This window comes from Buteo buteo, chromosome 14 (assembly GCF_964188355.1).
Source record: "Buteo buteo chromosome 14, bButBut1.hap1.1, whole genome shotgun sequence".
NCBI classification, from domain to species: Eukaryota; Metazoa; Chordata; class Aves; order Accipitriformes; family Accipitridae; genus Buteo; species Buteo buteo.
The window spans coordinates 3,304,508-3,326,734 of NC_134184.1; the positions used below are offsets into that span (position 1 = coordinate 3,304,508).

The 22,227-nt window shown below is 40.0% G+C and overlaps 1 protein-coding gene across 5 annotated transcripts in view; it reads left to right on the top strand.

The window, feature by feature from the left end:
- Positions 1 to 22,227, top strand: part of FGF14 (fibroblast growth factor 14) — a 247,702-nt gene that overhangs the window by 94,656 nt on the left and 130,819 nt on the right. Inside the window, exon 1 of one of the 5 annotated variants that reach the window (XM_075045903.1) lies at positions 8,249 to 9,038. The exons of the other annotated variants lie outside the window; for them this stretch is intronic. Coding sequence (XP_074902004.1) covers positions 8,846 to 9,038 — 193 coding nt within the window. The 5' untranslated portion in view covers positions 8,249 to 8,845. Of the gene's footprint in view, positions 1 to 8,248; positions 9,039 to 22,227 lie in introns of those variants that run through there. 5 annotated transcript variants of the gene reach the window in all.

Here is a 22,227-nt window from a genome sequence, read left to right on the forward strand (position 1 = left end):
GTGGTTTTTTCTGTAGTAGATCATATTTGTTTGCCTCTGATGCTTAACAATAGTATGATAATGCACAGAAAATCGGTGAAAATAATACAGAGTGAAAGAAACATTAAGGAGAAAAAAGCAAAAGTCATCTCCTATGCTAAAAACCCCTCCATTATCATGCCTGATACTTCTGAATATCTAGGTTAACTAAAATAAAGCTAATGCATACTTGTTTTCAGAGATTTATATCTGTCATCAATTTACTACATTCAATAGAAACAGTAGACAATGCACTGAACTTTCTTTGTTTGGAAAGAGGGAAACACAGCACGTGGCTTTTTTCAGAGAACTTTAGTTGTGTTCGAACCCCAAAGGAAAGGACGTTCCTGTATGAAAAGATCTCAGAGGAGATCAAGGCTTACCCTGTGGACGAATGCCGCATTAGCCAGCGTTGTTCTATATCTACTTTTTCTCCCTTCAGAGACTTACCTTATCCTGGTTAGCAGTACCCAGAGAAACACCATATTACCTTCTTTCTAGAACAAGAAAAGAACAGGATTTTAGGTTTGGGGGCTTTTTCTTCCTTGCAAATGTCTTCAAAATAGTTTCAAATGGATTGCAAAACAGAAGTTATTTGAAAAGAAATGGTAGAATTGTCAAGAATGACAGATGACTATTAAAAAGTTCTTTTGCCAAACTAATTACCCTGCCTATTTTAGGTTAGATAGCAGAAATGAAGACACTTTTCTTCTAAATTATTTGCCAGGGAGTGTCCTTCATGCTTTCTTCCACCACAAAGCGGTATGCTGTGTGTGTGTATCCATGCAAGCGTGCAGGCAGCCAGGTTCCAGTCCTTCCTGTCACTGGTGAAAATCACATTCTATACTTACAGGATTATTGGATGTATTTTGAGGGGAATCATCCTTCTGTTTCTCAAGCTAATAATTTATGTATGTCTCTGCTCATCCTGTCTTTTCTGTTCAGCATTTTATTGTAATGGATATAATGTGCTTTTTCTCCTGGGTCTCTGTGAGATGACCAAAATCCAACACCTCCCTTGTTCTTAAAGTCCAGAAATATAACACGTTTTTTCTCACATTGTCATATGTTTTCATATCTGTTCTGAGGAAAGCAAGAAACCCTTATGTAAAGATTTAAAATTAATATTTTGGAGGACTTCAGAAAAACACTGTCAGTAGGCTTGGGCTATAAAGTTTTATTTATATATTTATTGCTTGGATGGCATTTTGGGTTTCCTAATAATTTAAGACAGAAGATACAGGTTCTGTTGGTCAGAAGATATAGGTCTAAGTTGGGATTTACATGTCATATCATGTGCAGACAAGTTATTCGCTTTTAAATGGTATTCAGACAAAGCATCTGAATCAAAAGATCTCCTTACCAATCACCCCAAGTTCTCATAAATACAAAAATGCTCTTGTGTGCATATGTGTAAACATTTCTTGTAAAATTTTACATATTCATGCATTTTATGCTTGTATATGTTGTGTGTTTTGTGTATGCACAGATATTATCTATTTCGTTAACAAAAAGGCTAAAGGAGTTCATTCCTCTATGAAGATATCAGTTGGAAAGTGAGCATCTAATGAAGCACTAAATATTGTGATGTAATGTCAAAGTCTATGAAAGGAACTATCCCCTATGAGTAGGCTGGTAAACATTCCCCAAATCACTGTTATCCACAGACGTGATTTGTTTTTTTTTCCTTACAGTTAGAAATTTTCATACTGATGGCTACATCTCTACAGGCTATGTTTTTTTCTAGAACTTGTACAGCAAAATCAATGTGTGTTAGGATAATATTTGTGATGATTCCAGATGCTGTGACTAAGTTCATTGCAATCTCCTTAACTTTTTTTCTCTTCTGGGAGTAGGAAACCCTCACAGGGGAGTATTGTCAGGCAGGTGTAACAGCTTACATACTGTCATGCTCTGCCAGCTGTACTGACTCCAGGGGAAATTCACTGTAGAGACCAAATTTCTCAGGAATGGTGTTCCTTTTGTTTCTGTAAAACAAAAGCAGACTCACGATAGAGGGACTTTCAGTTACTTGGGCGAATAATAGCAAAGTCTGTTGCATGTTTCAGAAGTTGGGCAAAACAGGAAAGTCCTGCTGTGGCTAGATAAGCAAATGCAACAGATGTTGTTTTAAGCTGTGCATATGAAAAATTAATGAAGAAGCTCTCCACGCTGTTTTTAGGTCTCTAAACCTTAAACTGCTCTGTGCATCTGTGTGGATTAGAGATGGGGGGGTGGGGTGGGGGGGTTTGTTTTTCTTTAATGAAAGTCATTCTGGCTTGTGCCACCAGAGCCTTGTCAGAAGCACTCTGATGGCAGATCTGCTGTTAGCTGCAGTGGGAGCAAAATAAATGGCAATGTGTTTCTGTTGTTAGTAATTAAGAATCTCTCTTTAAGGGGACTATTTAATTTTTAAAGTTAAAATCATATATATGTCGCTGCAGAAACCACAATGCATTTCATTTTTAATTACTTTTATGGATTTGTCCCTGAAAGTGATCTTGATTCTTTCTTTGTCGTTAACTGTTGTTTAAAAGAGACTTGTTGGAGTTAAGTTTTGGGCCTGGGTGAGCTAGCCCAGAGAGCCTCATATGATCTGTGTGCTGTTCAGATTCTCCTGTCAGTCCAGCTGATTTCTTTCGTTCATCTGGTCTCAAAAGAAGTGGTATCAGAAGTAGTGGACAGACAGAGTGGAAACTAGGAAGAGTCATGAAAGATGTCACAGGAGGCGTGCTAAAAGTTAGGAGCTGTAATCACGCGTCTTATCGATTGTTAAAAATAGCATAAGAATCTCCATTCACTTTTCTTTTCCCTGTAGAAGCATGAAGAGTTAGCCAATGGAATAGAAAATTAAACTCTAAGTAATTAAAGCAGGTATTTTGCTTGACACAGCACTATTCATGAGACTCATTACTGCAGTATAATCAACGCAATTTAGTATTGGGAAGGGAAGGAAGGAGGAAAGCAAAGTCAAAAAAGCAAAAGCAAACCCAAGCAATTTCAGAAGTATGTAATTTCTAAAGAATAAGCCAATATGTATTCAGTGCTGTCCTATTGGTCATCTACAAGACAATTTTATTCAGTTCCCTAAATGAACTTGAAGCCTTACTAGCGCAGAGGTACTCAGTCCTTTGAGTTGCAGACATATCCCAGGCAATGTGTGAAAGAAACATCACTGTCGATGCAGAACAAATACTGCACTAGCTAAGCCGTTGGCTCTGAGCTGGTATAGGCATTAGATGTTACGTATATTAATGGCAACATTTTGATAGTTCTCTGCATAATGTAGGACTCTCTCTAATGTAGGACTTCCTCGCATGGTGGATTAATGTATTCTTTCATATGCACTAATTATGTTTTAATGGTTCTTCTTATGACTTGGATACATAAAGTTGAGTAAGACCAAAGCCTGTGAAGAAGCTGCCTAAAATATGTGCAGTCCTTTAAACAACATACTGAAGGCTTACTTTTGTCTTATTTAAAGGGATTCCCATGACCTATTTAAACAATTGAGTACATAGAACCTCCTATGTATTCAGTAAATTTTAATAGGTATGACTTTGGCTCCTTGAGTGCATGTTGAGACTGAAAGCTGAGTGCTTTTGATAAAGACCAGTGTAAAAGCATAGATATCCAAATTCTGTGAAGTGTATTAGCATGTTTAATAAACTTTGTTCTTAATGCTCTTCAAAGTCTAATCAACCAGCATTGAGTGTTCGGGGTGTTAAGGATTTTAAATTGCAGTGCTTCACAGGGCATTGTCTTCTGAGAAGTTGACAATAACTTATAAAGATAATTATATCCAGATTAACATAGAAGAACATGTAAAACTGACCTGTTTAAAAAACTGAGCTGTTTAAAGCTCATTGCACAACTATACTGGTCTTATAAGCATGGAATGCACATAAACTATCTGAAAAGGGATTTCTTATCTGTGATTTAATATGTTCATACTGGTATGGTCATGACAAATATGACCTTTTATGTTGACAAATGTTTTTCTAGCTTGTTATTTTTTTAGAAATTAAATGCTTACCAACCTACAGAGTAAGCCGTAGATCATATTTCTTTCATCTTGTTTAAGTCATTAAGGTATATCTCTTGCTCTAGCTTTTCTCCCCCAAGAAAATTAAATTGAGCATTGGAAGTTACCATTGCTTACCAATGTCGTCGTGTCATCCGTCCCCCCCTTGTGTACACACTGTGTGCCTTGGGCAGATATGAGTTTGTAGTTATATGAATAATCCTACTTGTAGAACTGTATCACATATTCTTATGATATCATTTTGTGGGACTGGAGGGGTCTTAGTACATAAATTGAAGTTAGACACTTGAATTATGGTCCGCCAAAATTACCAGCAACTTTCAGTAAATTTTTGATCAGTACCAACAAATGTTTAGGATCACAACTTTAGCTGGAAACAGCACTCTGGTAACCAGTTTGCTGCCTTATGAAAAGTACCAGAATGTTGATTAAATTTATCCATCAGAATTTAGAAACAATTATTTTTTCACTGCTGAGATGTCTCTTCTTGGAATGACATTAAATTTTCCCAATGGCCCAGATGTACTCTTATGGATACTTTGCAATTGTTATGCCTAAATTGGGACCTCTACCCCTGGAGTAGCCTTTCCAGTTTGAATGGAAGTTTAAGGAGTAAGATATTAATCTTGTTTGCTAAACTATAGCACACACCATCTTCAAAAAAAAAAAAAAAAAGAAAAAAGCCTTTTCAGGAACACAAAATGATCTTCAGCTCTTCAGAGTCTGGAAGAACATCTAGTTTCACAATACTAATGATTTCTAGAATTTGAGATAGGTTAACTTTACAGCATCGTATTCTAAACTATTTAGCTGGACAAGCAAGCTGTGTGTGCCTACTGTTGGCAAGCATGTGCAATAAAAGCTTTAATCGACTTCATGAAACTGAAACATGTTTAGTAGCAATGTAATAATCTGGCGTTTTACACTTCTAAAAAATATGTGCTTTGGACTTTGGGGGTATTTTCTTTAGGGTTTGATTTGGTTTGTTTTGGTTTTGATATGAAGAATGGTTTCAGGATATCTGGGAGGAGAAAATGTGTATGTGGGAACATACCTGTAGAAAGACATTTTTGTTTATATTGAAATAGTTTATGAAAGGAAGAACTCTGTAGAGTTTTCATGTCTGCGTTGACCAAAAATGACTCGGTAGCTTGTAACTCTACCCAACCTAGTGCAAAACACACAAGTGAAAAAAAAACAAAGAACAACAACAACACAAGAACACAGCCCTTAAACTGTACGGATGACATTTTTGATTCTGTAAATTTTGTAGCCTATGTATCTAGGTTAGGATAAAATATAGAACATAGAATGTAATTTTTGCTAATGGAAGCCCTTATAAAAGCATTTTAGGTATCACTAGTACATGTATATACACACATATTAATGGTGTATATTTTAATATTGAACTTTGATGCCTGAAAATAACACATTGTAATTTACATTTTAAATTAGGTGAAATGGAATGTGGTTTGTCCCCAGTAATAGAGAAAAAAAATAAATTTAAGGAGTAATAATGTTTCATACCCTATTATATAAAAAAGGAAGTATTTTATGCACACTGTTGAATATTTTCCTCTAAAATTCATTCAAACAAGTAATTTTAAAGATTCTAAAATGTCTTTGCTTTAGAAAACTCCTGAAATCCATGATAAATTAGCAGTTAGAAATGAACAGATGGGAAAATAGAAAGTATTGAAAATCCCTTCTCCCCCTCTTTTGCTTTTAATCGTTTGTTTTCATAGCCAGAGTTTTGTTAACCAGAAATAAAATCCTAATCCAATGTAGCAAATGTTATAACTACGATATTTCCATTTGTTGTAAGTGCATAATGTTATGCAGTTACTAGTCTTTAAGGTAGCCGATATGTTCATACTTCTACAACCCATCTGTTAGCAGAACCTTCACTTTGACTAGGATTGCACACATTTTATCACAGGTTAAGACAGCAGATGGCTCTCTTGAGTTTTCTTTGCGAAACCTCAAGCTGTAAACAACTGCTCTGCTTTTCTGAGATGCAAGTAGAAAGCTATTGTTTTTGATCTCTGGAGTAAGAAACACATTTCGTCTGGTCTATAGGCATACTGCCCATTTTCACCTTCATTCTTTACCTTTCTTTGCCATCACCCCAAGCATCATATCGTTGAGAAATGTCAGTGTGTTTTGGCAAAGGCCCTGTATTTGAAGGAAACTACGGAAAAGGAACAATAGTAGTAGATAGTATAGAGCGAATAGCATCATTGGGTAATGTGAAAAGGTCCTTCTGGTGAAACCCGTGGAACCCACATCTTTTTGGAGAGAGTTTCTTAGGCAAAAGTTGGGGCTGGATGCAAGCCACTCCTAAATTCCTGGGAAAAATTCAAGACCGTGGTGGGTTGCCCTTTATTTCACTCTGCCCCCTCTCGTTCCCTCCTTTGTGTGGAGCCAGGTCGAGCAGGAGACTTTGGGCTGTGTCCTCTCACCTCCGCCGCCGCTGGCGGGGAATGATGTCCCAGGGGCCGCCGGGCTCCCCGCGGCTGTCCATGGTGCTGAAGCCAGGCACCGGCACCGGCACCGGGACCCGGGACCGGCACCGGGACCCGGGACCCGGGGCCACTCGGGCAGCGTTTGGAGGAGCGCTTCTGTCTTGAGGAGACTTGAGGAAGGGAACACCGTGTCTTGGCCGCTGCTGGGAAGTAAGGAAAAGGGAAGCAGTATGCAAAACTACTACAGTCACATTTAAATTAAAACAAAACAAAACAAAACAAAAAACCCCCACAAACCCCGAACCCTGTCTGTCTAATTGCATTAGTTAAGGTAATTGTAACCGTTGTAGGGAAATTGCTGCTCTGTAAAAATTGCCAGATAGAAAATCCAGTGCGTTTTAGCAGAATCTCTTTAGAGGCACTTTTAAATAGAATTAAAATGTATTATCCAGATCCGATTGTGCGTGTTCTGCTCCTAGTTGGTCTAGTATTAATACAAAATCCCTCTATAAGGGAGTTCCCACCATACGCTTTGGCCCTCTGTGTAAAAATAGCCCTTTGTAGATTAAATTCTTTAGGGAAATAATGGTCAATATCGGAGATACTGAAGCCTCTGCTGAAACAAGAACCTATTCTTACCTACGAGGTTCTGTATTGCAAAGCAGTGAATTACTCTGGATGGATATTTACACTTCAAAGCCTGTTTTTTTTAAAGAACCATCTAATAAGAAATTAGAGCTTTCTGAAAACAGTATAGAAATTAGGTATTTATTACATGGTATTTCTCTGAGAGAGAGCATCTGCCTTTCCTTGTAGGATAACTCTGCATTTTTTTTTCTGTGTTGCTACTGGCTACTGTGTAGCTACTTTCTACTTTCCTCTGGTTAGTTACAACTTCAGGAAGTTTAACTACTAGGCTGGCAGAAGGTAAATCCAAAAAAACATTGAGCCCTTATCTGAAAAGGGAGGAGATCCAATAGGAAAAGATGAAAGGAAAGAAATGAGATGTCGTATTTTACATGGTGTTTATTATCTGTAGTGTATTGTGAACTCCTCGGGGCAGAGACTCTTTAGGCATTCTGTGTCTAGCGAGCTTGGCCGGTGCTTGCTCAAGTGCTCCGAGACACAGACCACAGGAGAAGTTAAGAAATGATTTTACACGGCGCGGGTGATCAGTAAATCTACCGGCTGCGGCTGTTTGTGGGTGCCCTACGGCATTCCCTCGGTATTTCCGAAACCTCACAAATCGGTCCGCGTCCCGGCTCAGAAGTCCGCTGGCGCTGCAACCTTTTCTCCCGAAGAGCGCCCGTCGGTTTGGGTGGAACCGTCCCCTCAGCCTCGCCGGTGCGGTTCTTCCTCACGGCTCCAAAACCTTCGCATGCAGCAGAAACCCCTCTCCCGTCGGACGAGACCCCCCCCCCCCACCCCCTCAGCCGCCTCCCTCTGCCCCCCCACGGCTCTCCCCCGGTCCGGGGACCGGGACTGGTACCGGGAAAGCTGAAGCCGGGGGGGGGCAGAGGCAGCTGCCGGCGGATCCGCCCGGGAACCCGCTGGGTCGTCCGTGCCCCCCCCCTTCACCTCGCAGAAAACCGCATCAGCAACACCCCTTCCCTCCGCCCCTCGCCCCCTTGGCTTTCTTCTCTCGCCTTTCCCCCGTCCCTCCTCCAGCCCCCTCCCTGCGCCCTCACCGCCCCTCGCCTTGGGGAGGACAAAAAAAAAAAAGAAAAAAAAAAAAAAGCTCCAGCGGTGCGTGCCTCTGTGTGTGCGTGTGTGTGTAGGGGAGGCTGGAGCGGGGTGGGACCGAAGAGCCGTGATTACAGCTCTCCCCGGAGAAGAAGATCGCTCTCTCCAGATGCTGATTTCTGAAGCACTTGGCAATCATCAGGCGGGAGCCTGGAAGACTCGGCGGTAGCCGCCCCGGCCCCGGCGATGGCAGCGGCGGGCGAGCGGGCGGCGGTGAGGGGCTGAGGGGCAACCCCGGCAGGCCACGCTGTGCCGACCGGACCCGACCCCGAGCCCGAGCCCGAACTCGCCCGGGCGCGGTTCTGCCCCGAGTCCCCCTCGCTCCTCTCAGCTGTGCCCCCCAGGGCGGGAGGAGCGGCGGGGCACCCCTGAGGTGACCCCCGCCGGCGGCGGCGGCTCCTCCCGCGGGGCGGAGGGGGGTTGCCCCGCTGCGGCCGCCCCCCCCGGGCCGGAGGAGGCTCCCGCTGCCCCGGGGATGGGTCCCCGCCGGGGCTGAGCGCCCCACCGCCGCCGCCGCCGCCCTCCCGCCTGCCCGTCGCGGCGCCGGCCGGCGTGGGCGAGCCGGCGAGCAGCCATGGCAGCGGCCATCGCCAGCGGCTTGATCCGCCAGAAGCGGCAGGCGAGGGAGCAGCACTGGGACCGGCCCTCGGCCAGCAGGAGGCGGAACAGCCCCAGCAAGAACCGCGGGCTCTGCAACGGCAACCTGGTGGACATTTTCTCCAAGGTCCGCATCTTCGGGCTCAAGAAGCGGCGGTTGCGGCGCCAAGGTGCGTCTCTGTGGCCGGGGGGGGGGGGGGGGGGGGGGGGGGGGGCGACCTGTGGCGGGAAAATTCCCGCCTCGCTGAGGCGCCGGCCGCCGCCCGCGCTCCCCTCAGAGGGCTGAGGCGGTGGGCGCCGCGGCGGGCAGCCCCTCAGGTGTGAGGCGGCCCGGCGTGGCGTGGCGCGAGGCCTGTCCGTCGCCCCGCGTGTCCCCGTCTCGCCCCGTCTTTTTCGTAAAAGTCGAAGAGAACGCCGCACGGAAAGCTTTTGAAGCGTCCAGCGGCTGGCCAGTCCCTTTCTTGAGCCGCCCCGCTTGGCTTTGCCGGCCGTAGCCCAAGGGTCCCGCTCCCCGCCGCCCGGTCGCTTCCCGGTCGCCAAAGCGAGAGAGAACGGCACAGCCGGCGGCTGTGGGAGAGCTGCCCCGCAGCCCCGTGGGTGTCCCGGTGCGGGTCTGCCTGCCCGCTGCCCGTCCTGGGTCAGGGCCTCTTCGTATAGACCGACAAGTTGTTCTTCTTCGAGGTAGGTGGCCGGCAGTCAACCGAGATGGCTAAAACGAGTACCGTGGTGACTGCGTTTTATCCGGTACTTTGTATTAGAACCCTAGAAATAAAAGGAGTTAAATGATACTGCAGTGACTTCTCTGGTTTTTTTAGTTTTGTGGTATTCAACTCGATACTCAACAGCATTCAGAAATGGTGATGGCTTGTTTTGTGCCCGTCCTCAGGAAACAAGTAGTTTTAGAACAAAAGGATTGGATCGTGAAGAGCGAAAATGTTAAGTGTCGCTCAAAACGTGGCTAATACCTACCAGTCAGTGGTAAAGTACGAGCCACCCTCTGTTACCTTAGAGAATGCCACCATGTGTTGTAGTTTGGTATGTATACTATAGCTCCTCTTTAGGTTGGGTCGGAAGACAGTTTTAAGAAGCATAATCAGTGATCTGTCCTGACCGATCCTTCCTGCTTTTTTGCTACGCTTCATACTTGAAATAGCACAGATTGACAACATCCGTACAATTTTATTTCTATGTGGCTCTATTGCTATAAGGATTGTTTCTTGTCACTCCTAATGCAAGCTAAATCTTGCCATTTTTAGATAGTACAGTGATATAGGGAAGAGAAGCGAGAACGTGTCAGTGGCAAAATCTATGGTGGCTTATTCTTAGGCAGTCTGCGTGTGTGCTTAAAAAGAAGACTAGAGTACTCGGTTTATGATGGTGGATTTATATATATGTGACACTTGTTCATGAAAACAAGTTTAGGGGTTTTTGCTAACTGAGCAATTGTTCTTGACCACCTGTGCAGTCTTATTTGGGGGAAAATTCTGTATTTGACTATATTATGGTTTGAGGAGGAGCTGACTGTCTCACGGCACTGAGATGCCAACCATTTTCTTAGGTAGGAAGGGGCTTTAAAGAGACTCGTGAACTTATCCTTTTTCATTCATTCATTTTTCATAAGGCACTTCGTGACATTCTTGAATAAGAGAACTGGATTAGAATATAACTCGGCTGTTAACCCATACTACTGGAACAGATGATTTCAGTAAGAATAATCAGAACAAGGGCTATTCACTAGTAAAGTCTGCAGCAGCAGACCCCCGACTTAATTTTCTGTAAGAATCCTTCAAATGGAGACGTGGCAATATTTGTCCATTGGTTTACGTTAAGGTCTTAGAATTACTGCTCATCCGTAAGAATTCCTGCTGAAAAAAATACCACCGTACCTTTTACTGTGTATGTTCATGATGCGTAAAGTGACAATGGAGTACCTGTGGATTCAAAGTTGCATGCTATTTAGGAGGGAAACTGACAAGCAATCAAGCAGAAGTAGTTGCTTAAACACCTTATGCAGAATAATTTAGAATGAATAATCATTTGGGAAAAACACATTTTATAAGGCTGCTTCCTTTGGAAGTACCATATATGAGTTACAAAATGAACATTTATGAGAGTCGCTTTTTAGTTTTCCTAAACTGAGTTAAATGACCACTGAATTTTTCACTGAAATCATACTGTCAAACCCATTAAAATAAGTCTTTGCCAAGCAAAATAGGATGCATTTCGAAACATCTGTTGTCAGAAAGGTGCTGTGAGCTTTTGACAAATAAACCCTGTGTAAATGATATACAGAGTGTCATGAGAGCATTGTGAAAAATGAGCTAATTGACATGTGATAAAGCATCCATAGCATTCTCATACAATTCAATGGAAGAGTAGAAGTATATGGAAAATATTTGTTATGTAGACCAGTAAAAGCTAGACTGTACTTCTCATGGAATAAAAAAGGGGTTTGCTTTTTAGTTACATAAAAAATAGATACAGAAATACAGAAAAATAAGTGTCTTCCCATCTTTGAAACAGTCAGGCAGCAAAAACTAGTGATGCTGCTTTTTAAATTAAAAATACACCTTTACTCTTGTACATACATGGGTATGTGAATTAGATAGATACACACAACGTATGCACACTTACCAACATGTTAGCAAACTTTTGAAAACCTTCTTTATTTTTAAACGCTTCTTAAAAAGTGCCTTCTAGGACTGTTCTTGTTCAGTGGGCTTTATTTGTGAACAAATGAAGTTGTTATGAATACATAACATGCTAAAATCATGTGGATCCCCAACTGAATATAAAATTTTTCTGTCATTGTCGACTAATTTTCTGTTCATGCTCTTTCCTTTAGGGGTGTACTAAAATATCAACAGAAGAGTGTTTTGGGAGACTAACATTTAGGAAGGTTGACATTAAAGATACATCCAGGAGCTCAATCAGGGTAAAGGGTAATATTTGTATTTGCTTATGTGTTGGCTCTAACGATAGACACAATGGTAGTTTTAAACAGCTTTTCTAAAACTTAGATTAATGAATTAAACTAGCAGAGTGATTTCTGTGCGAGACTTGTCTGGTAATCTACTGAGTGGATGAAACCATTTTCATTGACCGGACAGCTTTGATTCATGTTGTTTAGTATTATGATATTTGAAATTTATTTCATCTTGATTTTATCCTACCTGTCATCTGATGAAGAAATCACTGTCATTAATTTCTGGGCAGCCATGAAGCCAAGATCTTGCCTGGTGCCAGACATCAATCAATTATGAATCATCCTGCCCTGGATGAGAGGTTGTTCCGTTATAATGGTTTAATTTATGTTAATATAATCACAAATGGGAGAGCCGACGGACAAGATTTTGAGTCTTCATGTGAAATAACCTTATATAACCTGGGGCTACCCAATAAAATGAGGAAAATAAATGTCAGTTCTTCACCTCATGCAACTACAGTGTGCAGAGGTTGTGACTGGTGCAAATTCGAACTTCTTAGCCCGTATTTTCATCTACATATCGAGCTTCTTTGCTAATCTGAAAAATCGTCATTCAGTTAATTAGGTCCCTTGAGAGTATTCTACTGAAAAATACTCAACGTTTAAATGTATTAAAAACCAAGTGTGATGTTTACTGTTTCTGTGTGCTAGTACCACATTAAAACTTCTAAATTTATACATAGAGTGTATGAATTTTGGAATGACTTGGCCTCTGATTTTGTACATTAATATTTATGAGAAAGAGAGACCTAGGGAACATGTTCAGAAAACGCACTGATGAGATTTTATTGCATCCACAAAGGTAATTTAATTCTCCAAAGAAAGCATTTTTTGAAAATTCCTCAGTATATCAGCTAATGTTTTGCGGCAGACGTGGGAGTGGCCCATAATCTCAGATGTAAGATAATTCCCCGTACACATAGTGCCTTAAGTAGTTCTTAGTTCTCCTACTTGTGGAATGATGTAAGTGGAACTGAAATGGAGATCTGTGCACGCGGGCGTACGTGCCTCGTTTCTCGAAGCTTAAGAAACCGCATCGACTCCCAGTCAGTTAGCTCCAGTGTCAGATGATCTGGCTTGCTCCAAGTTTCAGTGGACCAAAACCTGTAGCTGCACTTTCCTGTGTGACTGTCCTCAGAATTAATTATTCTTGGCAGTTCACCAAAGCCCACAGCTACTGCATTGTCTAGGTGCAAGACCACGTATTTTTCGGGGTGTTGAACTGATGTTGCTTGTTCTTCACTACTTTTCTTCAAATGAAATTGAGTAACCCACAACCCTTCTGGAACTATAAGCTCAGTCTTAACGGTATGTATAAGAAATTTTTAATTTTTCAAAATTTTTCCTTCATTGCTGCCAATCTGTTCAAAGGGCTGCATGGTCATCACAAACTGAAAAGTGTAAATACTCTCTATCTCATGTAAAATATTCTAAGCATACGTAAAAATTATTTTTGAACATGTGGTTTGCTAGACTCAGTCTCAAGTTTTCTTTCCCATGCATTCAGTATTTCACATAGACCCTGTGCTTGCTAAGGGAAGCTTTAAAAAGAAATGTAGTAATGGCTGGAATGTACTTCTCTTATTCTGAACTGGTCTTGGTGGCTCTAAAAGTGATGAATGAGATGTTTTTGAGAGGAAGTGGGGAAAAACAACTTTAAAATGGTAACATAATTTTAGGGACTATTGATCTTTAGAAATATCTCCAACATGGGTAATAGAATAGTGGGCCTTTAACGTACATGTAGTGCTGTACCAATGTTTTTTCAGAATATCTCCTATTTTAATGTAAAGCAAGTAGAAAAACTTAACTACGCCCATTGTATATCTTAAAATATTGTGCTAAAAGTAGAGAACTTCAGAGAGTAGTATGTGTTTTAACTTATGTTTTCTAAATATGCTAAGGTTGGTACTAGTTGCGAGTTAAGATTTCTCTGAAATTTCTCAAACGCTTCACAGCTGTTTTGGCTTGAATTCCTTGCTTGCTTTGTCTATAAAGTAGTGTGTTGTTTGGGTTTTTTTGGTCAATTCTTTCTTCCTGATAAGCATTGGTTTATGTATTTTTACCTCAGGAAGTTTGCACATCTGGAGGATACGTGAAACTGGAGGAACCCAAATTTCACTTTTCCTGTATACACACACGGCTTTTCACTATCTTCACTTGGTAATTGGTGATTTAACTCTTCATTAGCAAATGAACTCTTCAATCATGAGTGATCTTGCAGGATCTCCAAAGTTCAGGCAGTTTCCGGCCACATGTAGCGGTCTTTTTTTGTAAGGTGTATCAGTTATTGTTTCTATTAAAGGTATTGTAGAACTAAATTATCTGGTTAATAGAGATGTTAAGGGAGATTACAGTTTAGGTGGTTTCTGATTCATAGTGATGTAGCAGTAAAAATGTTATAGGCAAAGTCAGGTTTCTATACCGTATTTAAAGACAGAATTCTGGCTTTTAACAATACATAATCTATTAGTGGATGTCATTTTTTCAGGGTATTTCAGTCTGTTAATTTGAATCAAACTAAAATGAGTGCTTAAAACTCGTTTTGAGTAATGAATTTTCAAGTCAGTAGCTTCTAAACAGCAGTAATTAATTTTAATGTAGAGCTAACACTCAAAAAGTTTATTACGGAAAACTTTGCTGTTAAAGTCTTTTGATTGAGACTCTAAGCCTGATTTAGAAATGTGAAGAAACACAACTGTGGATACCCATTTTTCATAATGAGTAAACAGAAGCCTGTCTTGCTTGGTCATATGTAAGCTCCTTTCTACCTTGGGCGAGTATTAGAGTTAGTGATAAGACAGGAACATATACCCCAATGGCATGGGCTCTTACTGTGCCATCAGCTTTTTCTGAAACCCTTTGAAACCAGTCCTTTTTTGTTCTCAAGAATTATTAGTGCTAATTCAGATCTTATGCTCTGCCATACACTGGGCGGTGTGAAAAAAGACAGAATATATGATAATACATTCCATGTTAGGAAAGGATGAGAAAATTAGTAAAGCTCTGCATTTCTTTATTATGACCTAAAATCAGCAACCTGCTTTCATTGCATTGTAGACAATAACATTTCTCTATGTTAGGGGTTTAGTGTTTCATTTCAATTATATAAATCGGATAACTTGATGAGATCAAGTTTAGATTTTCCAATATATTTTCCTATGGGACTGAAATTGGGAACATACGCTTTCCTGGTGCCAAGAAAGAAACTAGCTGCTTTTGGTGCCAGGATTTAGGAATATGTAATTGGATCAAGTTAGAGACAGGCAGGACTCGAGTCCAAGACTCTCAAGCTCTTATTCCATGTTACAAACTATAGATTATTTCAGCACATCCTGAAATAGGTGACATTACTTGAATTTACATTTCTGTAAATAAATAAATATATAACCAAAGAAGATGGAGAATTTTGGTATTTCAGAGGAAAGCTAATATAACACTGAAAGAAGTAAATAGTAAAAGGCTCATATAAAATTTAAATAGATGGACTATGTTGAAAAAAAATGCAGAAACTTTGTTCCCTCGAGGTTTTCAGGATCCCAGGTCCTTTTGGTTGCCATTTCATAAAATGGGGAGTACAACCTAATAAACAGGATACTGGTTGTTCAGTAAGATTTTCATAAATGAAGCTAGAGAAAGTTGACTGAAATAGGAATGTGAAGTATATCCTTTCTCTAGGATAAAGTATAATCTCTAGGATGTAACTAAATTAAATGATTTAATTAAATCTTTGCTCTTGATTCTAATCCCTTGCCCAGGTGTAGAACTTTTGAAAGGCATTGGAGTTACTGTGCTATAAAACTGCTGTAAATTGAGCCAAGATTGGACTGCTGATTGGCAGTAATCAACATAAATAAATGATGGAACTCAGCATTTGTTTAAAATATTAAATCAAGCATTTTATTTCATCTAAGAATAATTCAGTATTATGAAACGCAAGCACACAGTCTTTTTTTCTCTGTAGAAGTTAATTTTTAAAAAAAAAGATAAAAAGAAATAGTCCTTCTTAATTAACTATCATTTCCATAGCAAAGTCTTCCCTTTCTGCTTTATTTTGCAAACTCCAAGATGTATCCAATACACTAAGTGTAGCTGCTGCTGCTCCTGCTTTGGTACGGTGAAGCGTGGCTCCAGAAAGCATCTAGTTTTGGTTGCTAGACTATTATTTCCAGTGTTTTTTGAAAAAAGCGCAAATGAGAGAAAGGACGTAATGATTTTTTAAATTAGTCTCCATTTTTTAATGGTTCATTGTACAGCTAAACCTGGGTGGAATTTCATGTCCTAATGAAAAGGGACTTTTCAAGCCTCAAGGCATTTTTGTTACTGAATTTCAAAGTCACTCAGCAAACAACAGATATGTCAGGCTTAAGAAAATGTCAGCAGGTTTCTTTACAGTGGAGATTCTTGTGGAACTGTGAGCCTAGAGGTGGGAGCTGGCACCTGTGTCTCCCTTAAAGCAGTAATGCATTATAGGTATTTCTAGTTTGGTTTTGATGAGAATTTGCACTGCCTGAGTGTTATAGAGAGACTCACTTCCTTACTTACCATATAAAACCAGAGCAATGGGTTTTTTTTACTGAAATTACTATGCTTTGATTGTAGTATTTTCTGTAGCGTGAAAGAAGGATGTCTTTGAAAGGCAACTATTTACTTCAGACTTCTGTGATCAGAAGTACTAAATTTATGGTTTATATATACCTACTTATATGAAAACATTACATATCTCTAATGCCTAGATTATGTTACTGCTCTTCTTTAAGAAGTATATTCTATAATGAAACAGTGAGTACTTCACCAATAAGAAGTCTATCTCAGCAATAAGAAGCCTGTTTCAGTATGATACTTACATTTTCTTTCCAGATTTGTAACAGAGTTTTTCATATAACAGCAGACTTAATTTTTGTGATTAGAACAACATGTGTGAAGTTTATTGGCAATTCATAAAGAACAGTCTGTTTGCTAGGGTATAAATAAAATAGGTATTTATGGTTTTATTTATTTTGATTTTAATCCATGATATAACCTCTTCTTCGTTTTTTTTTTTAAGAACAGTCTTATAACAATTGGTATGTTCATAAATGTGGTGAAGTAAAGTTTTTCTTCAATCACTCCCTTGTAACCTAAACTTTGTAGTTCATGGATTATAGTTCATAACTGTTCCAAAATCTCGCAACATTTACTGAGCTTTGAGTTGTTCACACACTTACTGCTTTGTGCATTGTGAATATTCCAGCTTAAACAGATGCTCCTCTCATTTTCATCTGTGTAGTTTATGTATAACTGAGACTTGAATTCCTCTACCTTAATTAGTGGTTTGTATCTCTTCATATGAAATTCTGATGAGTTGAAAAATTTGCCACTGTAATCTATATACCAGTGACTATGAAATAAATGAACTCTTAAACTTCATTGCTCGATTTTCTTCTTTCACTTTTCTTGCTATGTAATCAGAGCAGGTTCTTCTTTGTAATCAGAAAAATACACATGAAACGTGTAGTGCTTTGTTCCCAACAGCTTTTAAACTGTGTTGTCTAAGCCATCAAAAGTAAGACTCCAGCAACTATGGAATCTCTTCCTACGACACTAGAAAGAGACTTGCATGGCAGGATGGCTTTGCTACAGCCTTTTGGATTTTAGCAAGGCTCCCCTTGTGTCCACTGCAAGTCTTGTCTTACCAGAGCTGTGGTCAGGCTTGTACCTGGAGGTATACTTATGGCATCAGTCCTGAAGATTACCCATGCTTGCCCTCAAGCAAGTGGAGGTGTGATTACAGGATGAAGACCTAAGTATCGTTGCCTATCCCTTTTCTTGTGTAGGGACACACAAAAAATTAATAATGGATTCCTCCTGCTATTAGTTCCTTTTCATTATCAGTTATCTTGTATCATGACTGTGCCAAGAAGTAGGATTAATTATAAAATAGCACAGGATACTTTAGAATTTTTTAATAGAAAACTATTCCTGGGGTTGAAAAGTTGAGAGAGATTGATCCCTGCTGATGCAGGTAGTCTGAAGAAGTGCAAACCTTTGTTGTTTCTAGCAAATATTATTGAACTTAGCTTGTGGTGTTTCAAGGATTTGAAAATATATATGTTCCTCCTAAGGAACTCATTAGAAAATTATTAATACTGAATGATAGTGAACATAATCATCAGTTCTCACTACCAAGCAAGTTGTTTTTTCATCTCAATAGCTTTATTTGGGTAGGCAAGTTTTGTGTTTATCACAAACTCCAAACAGAGTCTGGTGCACAGATTATTCATACCTTTTTTATAAATATTAAAAAAATGAAGACTCTAGTCAACTTCCTTTACTAGCATAGTTTTGGCTTGCTTAAAATAACAGTCTGGATTCTGAGAACCTTTTTTTTACTTATCTATTTTTTTCCCTCTGAAGATGGTTTTGTGCAGAGATTAGTTTATGGCTGAACTCTTCCAGGCATTAGATTGGTAAATCCCATTTCATTATTGCTTCCAATTACATTTTAGTTTTCTGACAAAGTAGAAATACTAGTTCCTGTGTCCATAGACTTTTGCTGAAGCAAATGAGAGACCTTCTTACACAGAGTCTCAGTAATGATTTTTTTTGTGGCAATGTTTAAGGAAAAAAGAGATAAAATTTTTGAATTCCAGCTCTAAAGGTCAGATGTCCCCCAATTTGCAATTTGTGTATAAGTAAGAAATTTAGCGGTTTAGCCCTTTTGTAGATGTAAATTTATTCATTAAATTCTGTTGTCTAAGTAGCTTATATGTGCTAAGCAACTGCAAGGTTGTGATGTTACTACCCTAAAAACAGATCTTTTGACGTAATAGGCATGATTCTGGAAATCTTTGTAAAATTGATATGTAATGCTCTGTATAAAAAGTATTCTGTTTTAAGTTTTATGTAAAAGGAGCAAAAAGTAAATGTAAATAAATCAAAATGAATGGATGGCTCAGATTTGTATAAATTGTGGCGTCTAGAAAACCCTGAACGTTACTAGCAAGTAGCCATCTTTCTTTGGAAACAGTGAATGTCACTGTAGAGATAAGATAATTGACTCCAAACCATAGAAAGAAAGAAAAACTAAGCTATTCCCATTAGCCATACTCTCTAGTTCTCTACTTACAGGTAGGTATATCAGCACTCAGGCATTTTTTGTCTGAAAAACATGTCTTTGTTAACAACAGAGAAACAAAGACTCATCAGGTTTTCCATACAGTTAAAAGCTACTAACTTCAGCATAGGTTAAGCCTGCATAATCTGGTTGTAGTTAAACTAAGGTATGAATAGTCATTTGTATCTTATTGTTGCAATGGCAAAGTGGCTGGATCAAGCCAATAGCCATCTCAGGGCCACTTATCATATTCAGTTCAATTCAATTAGTCAGTCATCATCCTGTTTACCAGAGTTTTATGTTGCAAACATAGTGGTTGAAATGCATCGGTGGCATAAACAAACATTTCTGTTGAATTACTGGGGCAGCTTTCTAGGTCATTGGATGTCAGTGGGCAGGTCCTATTCAAAGTTTGTCATGGGTAACAGTCAAAAATTCAGGATCTGACTTACTAAAACTCTCCACTTGCAGAGCTCCAGTAATAGCAGCTAAAAATCCATGGCTTAAGCAGTCTGAGTGGCACAAGTATGAGGAACATAGTGAATCTTGTCTTAAAAAAAAAATGTTTCATGTTTAGAGGTTCTTAACTGTAATTTTGTCAGCTTGTTACCAACTTCACACAGTATTGGTATTTTGGTTTTCACAGTTGGCACTTGTTTTAAATATAGGGAGGAATATAAGGAAGATAACCTGTTTTCTACTCTTTGCTAACAAGTGTTTAGGTATAAGTAGTGTAAGGATGGAGTATAAGTAGTTAATTAGGGAATGCATTGCTGGTAAGTTGCTGATGCTGTTATTCCAAAAGCATTCACTGCAAATTTTGGCTAAACTTTAAGAAAATTCAGTCATGTTAAGGTGTGGAAGGGGTAAGTTGAATGCACCTGAGCAACCTGACTACAGATGTAAGTAATTCTAGATTAAACAGACTTGTAAAGACAATGTAGTTTTCAATTTTTTAATTATTTCTGTCCTGATGCTAGTATCCATTGAGGACATAATTGGGGTTATTTGGAGCAGTAACTTTGAATTTAGGATTCTTACTTGTATAAGTAGTGTGATTAAGTTCAGTTCCTAATTGCAGTAGGGAAACCTGCTACATTTGGAGCCTGAAGCAGCAAAAAGTTTTTGCTTCTTTTTAGGTATTTTTGTTGCTGTTGATTGTATCAAGGATGACACAGACTACTACAAACAAGACCTGACATAGAAACAGTCTTTTAACTCTTTGCTATTTATTTTTATTCTATTTACACTATTTCTATGAGATACAGCTAGCTTTTGATTGTGTAATAGTTTATATGTGTAAGGGTGTTCGTTCCAGTTGATTTCCAGATAGATGTGTCCTATTACATGGGAACAATTGGGTGTGTGCTCTTTATTTTCCAGAGCAGTTCAGATGTGACACCAGAGGACTAATGGCGCAACTCTCATCCTGAGTCCAATAGATTGTGGCATACCGAGTTCTTTTTTAGGGATGTGTCATAGCTGTGTAGGAGGTGAAAAAATGTTTCTTCACTTCTGCCATAGTATCAGCAATGTCTCGCGCAGTGGCTCTAATATGTTGACAGCTCGGTGAGTCCTGAATGCTTCCATTTGGTTATGGGGTTGAATTTTATCCCTGTAAAGGCTTGTTGTTTTTTTTGTTTTTGTTTTTTTTTAATAAGTAACATGAAAATGACACAGTTTTGTACTCTACTGTCTACTGCCTACTGCTATGGAAACAGAAAAGTGTCTTTAGGGGACAACTATTGAAATAAGAGTATTATTTTTTTTGGTCTTGTATCCCTTGTGGAACTTTGATAGAATATTTTCATGATGAATTGGACCTTGGTCTTTCTGTATATGGGATGCTATTCGGCTTTCTGCATTTTGAGTGTGTGGCTCGTTATGTTTATTCTTCTCTCTTTGTAGGGAGGCACTGGATCAGTGTTTTTTAAACAATTGTGAGGCAGTCGATCAGTTAGCTAATTCTGAATATTGTTAGTTTGTCTATTTATTTACTGGTATCTAAGCTCCTACTTCAGGGGAAGATGAGAAGATTGAATAGATTTTCTTTATTAGGGTCATTCAGACTCTATATTTGGAGCAAGACAGAAATTTTCCTATTTGTATTCCCACAGGGGAAGAAGAAATATGAATTTCTATAGCTCTGAAAGCCCTTTGCCACCACCTTTGCCTTTAAACTTCAGCAGAGATGCTTTTGAAAGGAAACAGGATTGTGTTCCAACCATCCCAACATGCAGTTAGTGCTGCCATTGGGAGTCACAGGGATTTATCCTGCCATCCTTCTGCATGGCGAATGTAAGGCTGAAGGAAGGCTAGCCATGAGGCTGTTGCTCAGTAATCATAGAATGGTTGATGGTTGGAAGGGACCTTAAAGATCATCTAGTTCCAACCCCCCTGCCATGGGCAGGGACACCTTCCACCAGACCAGGTTGCTCCAAGCCCCATCCAGCCTGGCCTTGAACACTGCCAGGGATGGGGCAGCCACAGCCTCTCTGGGCAACCTGTGCCAGTGCCTCACCACCCTCACAGTGAAGAACTTCTTCCTTACAGCTAATCTAAATCTACCTTCTTTCAGTTTAAAGCCGTTACCCCTTGTCCTCTCACTCCATGCCCTTGTAAAAAGTCCCTCTCCAGCTTTCTGAAAAGTCCCCTTTAGTACTGGAAGGCTGCTATAAGGTCTCCCCAGAGCCTTCTCCAGGCTGAATATCCGCAATATTCTCAGCCTGTCTTCATAGGAGAGGTGCTCCAGCCCTCTGAACATTTTTGTGGCCTTCCTCTGGACTTGCTCCAACAAGTCCATGTCCTTACCGTGGGGGCCCCAGAGCTGAATGCAGTACTCCAGGTGGGGTCTCATGAGAGCAGAGTAGATCTCTTGACCTGCTGACCATGCTTCTTTTGATGCAGCCCAGGATGCGGTTGGCTTTCTGGGATACAAATATGTGTTGCTGGGTCATGTTGAGCTTCTCATCAACCAACACCCCCAAGTCCTTCTCCTCAGGGCTGCTCTCAGTCATGACAGTAAGATCAACCAGCACTGGATCTCGCCTCTTGCTCCAGTGGGAGCAGTGAAACAGATACCATAGTGCTTATATGCTGCTCGAGGAGCTATGTGTCTGCAAAATAAATTAGGAAAAACAGTCGAAGGGAGGGAAGAAATTGTTTTGACTGTCCTAGGAGCAGGATGCAGCTATAGATACATAACACATGTATATCAGCTATGATCTTAGATGTTAAGGTTGCTCCGGATATTTATGTGACTGCAGTGGCAAGTACG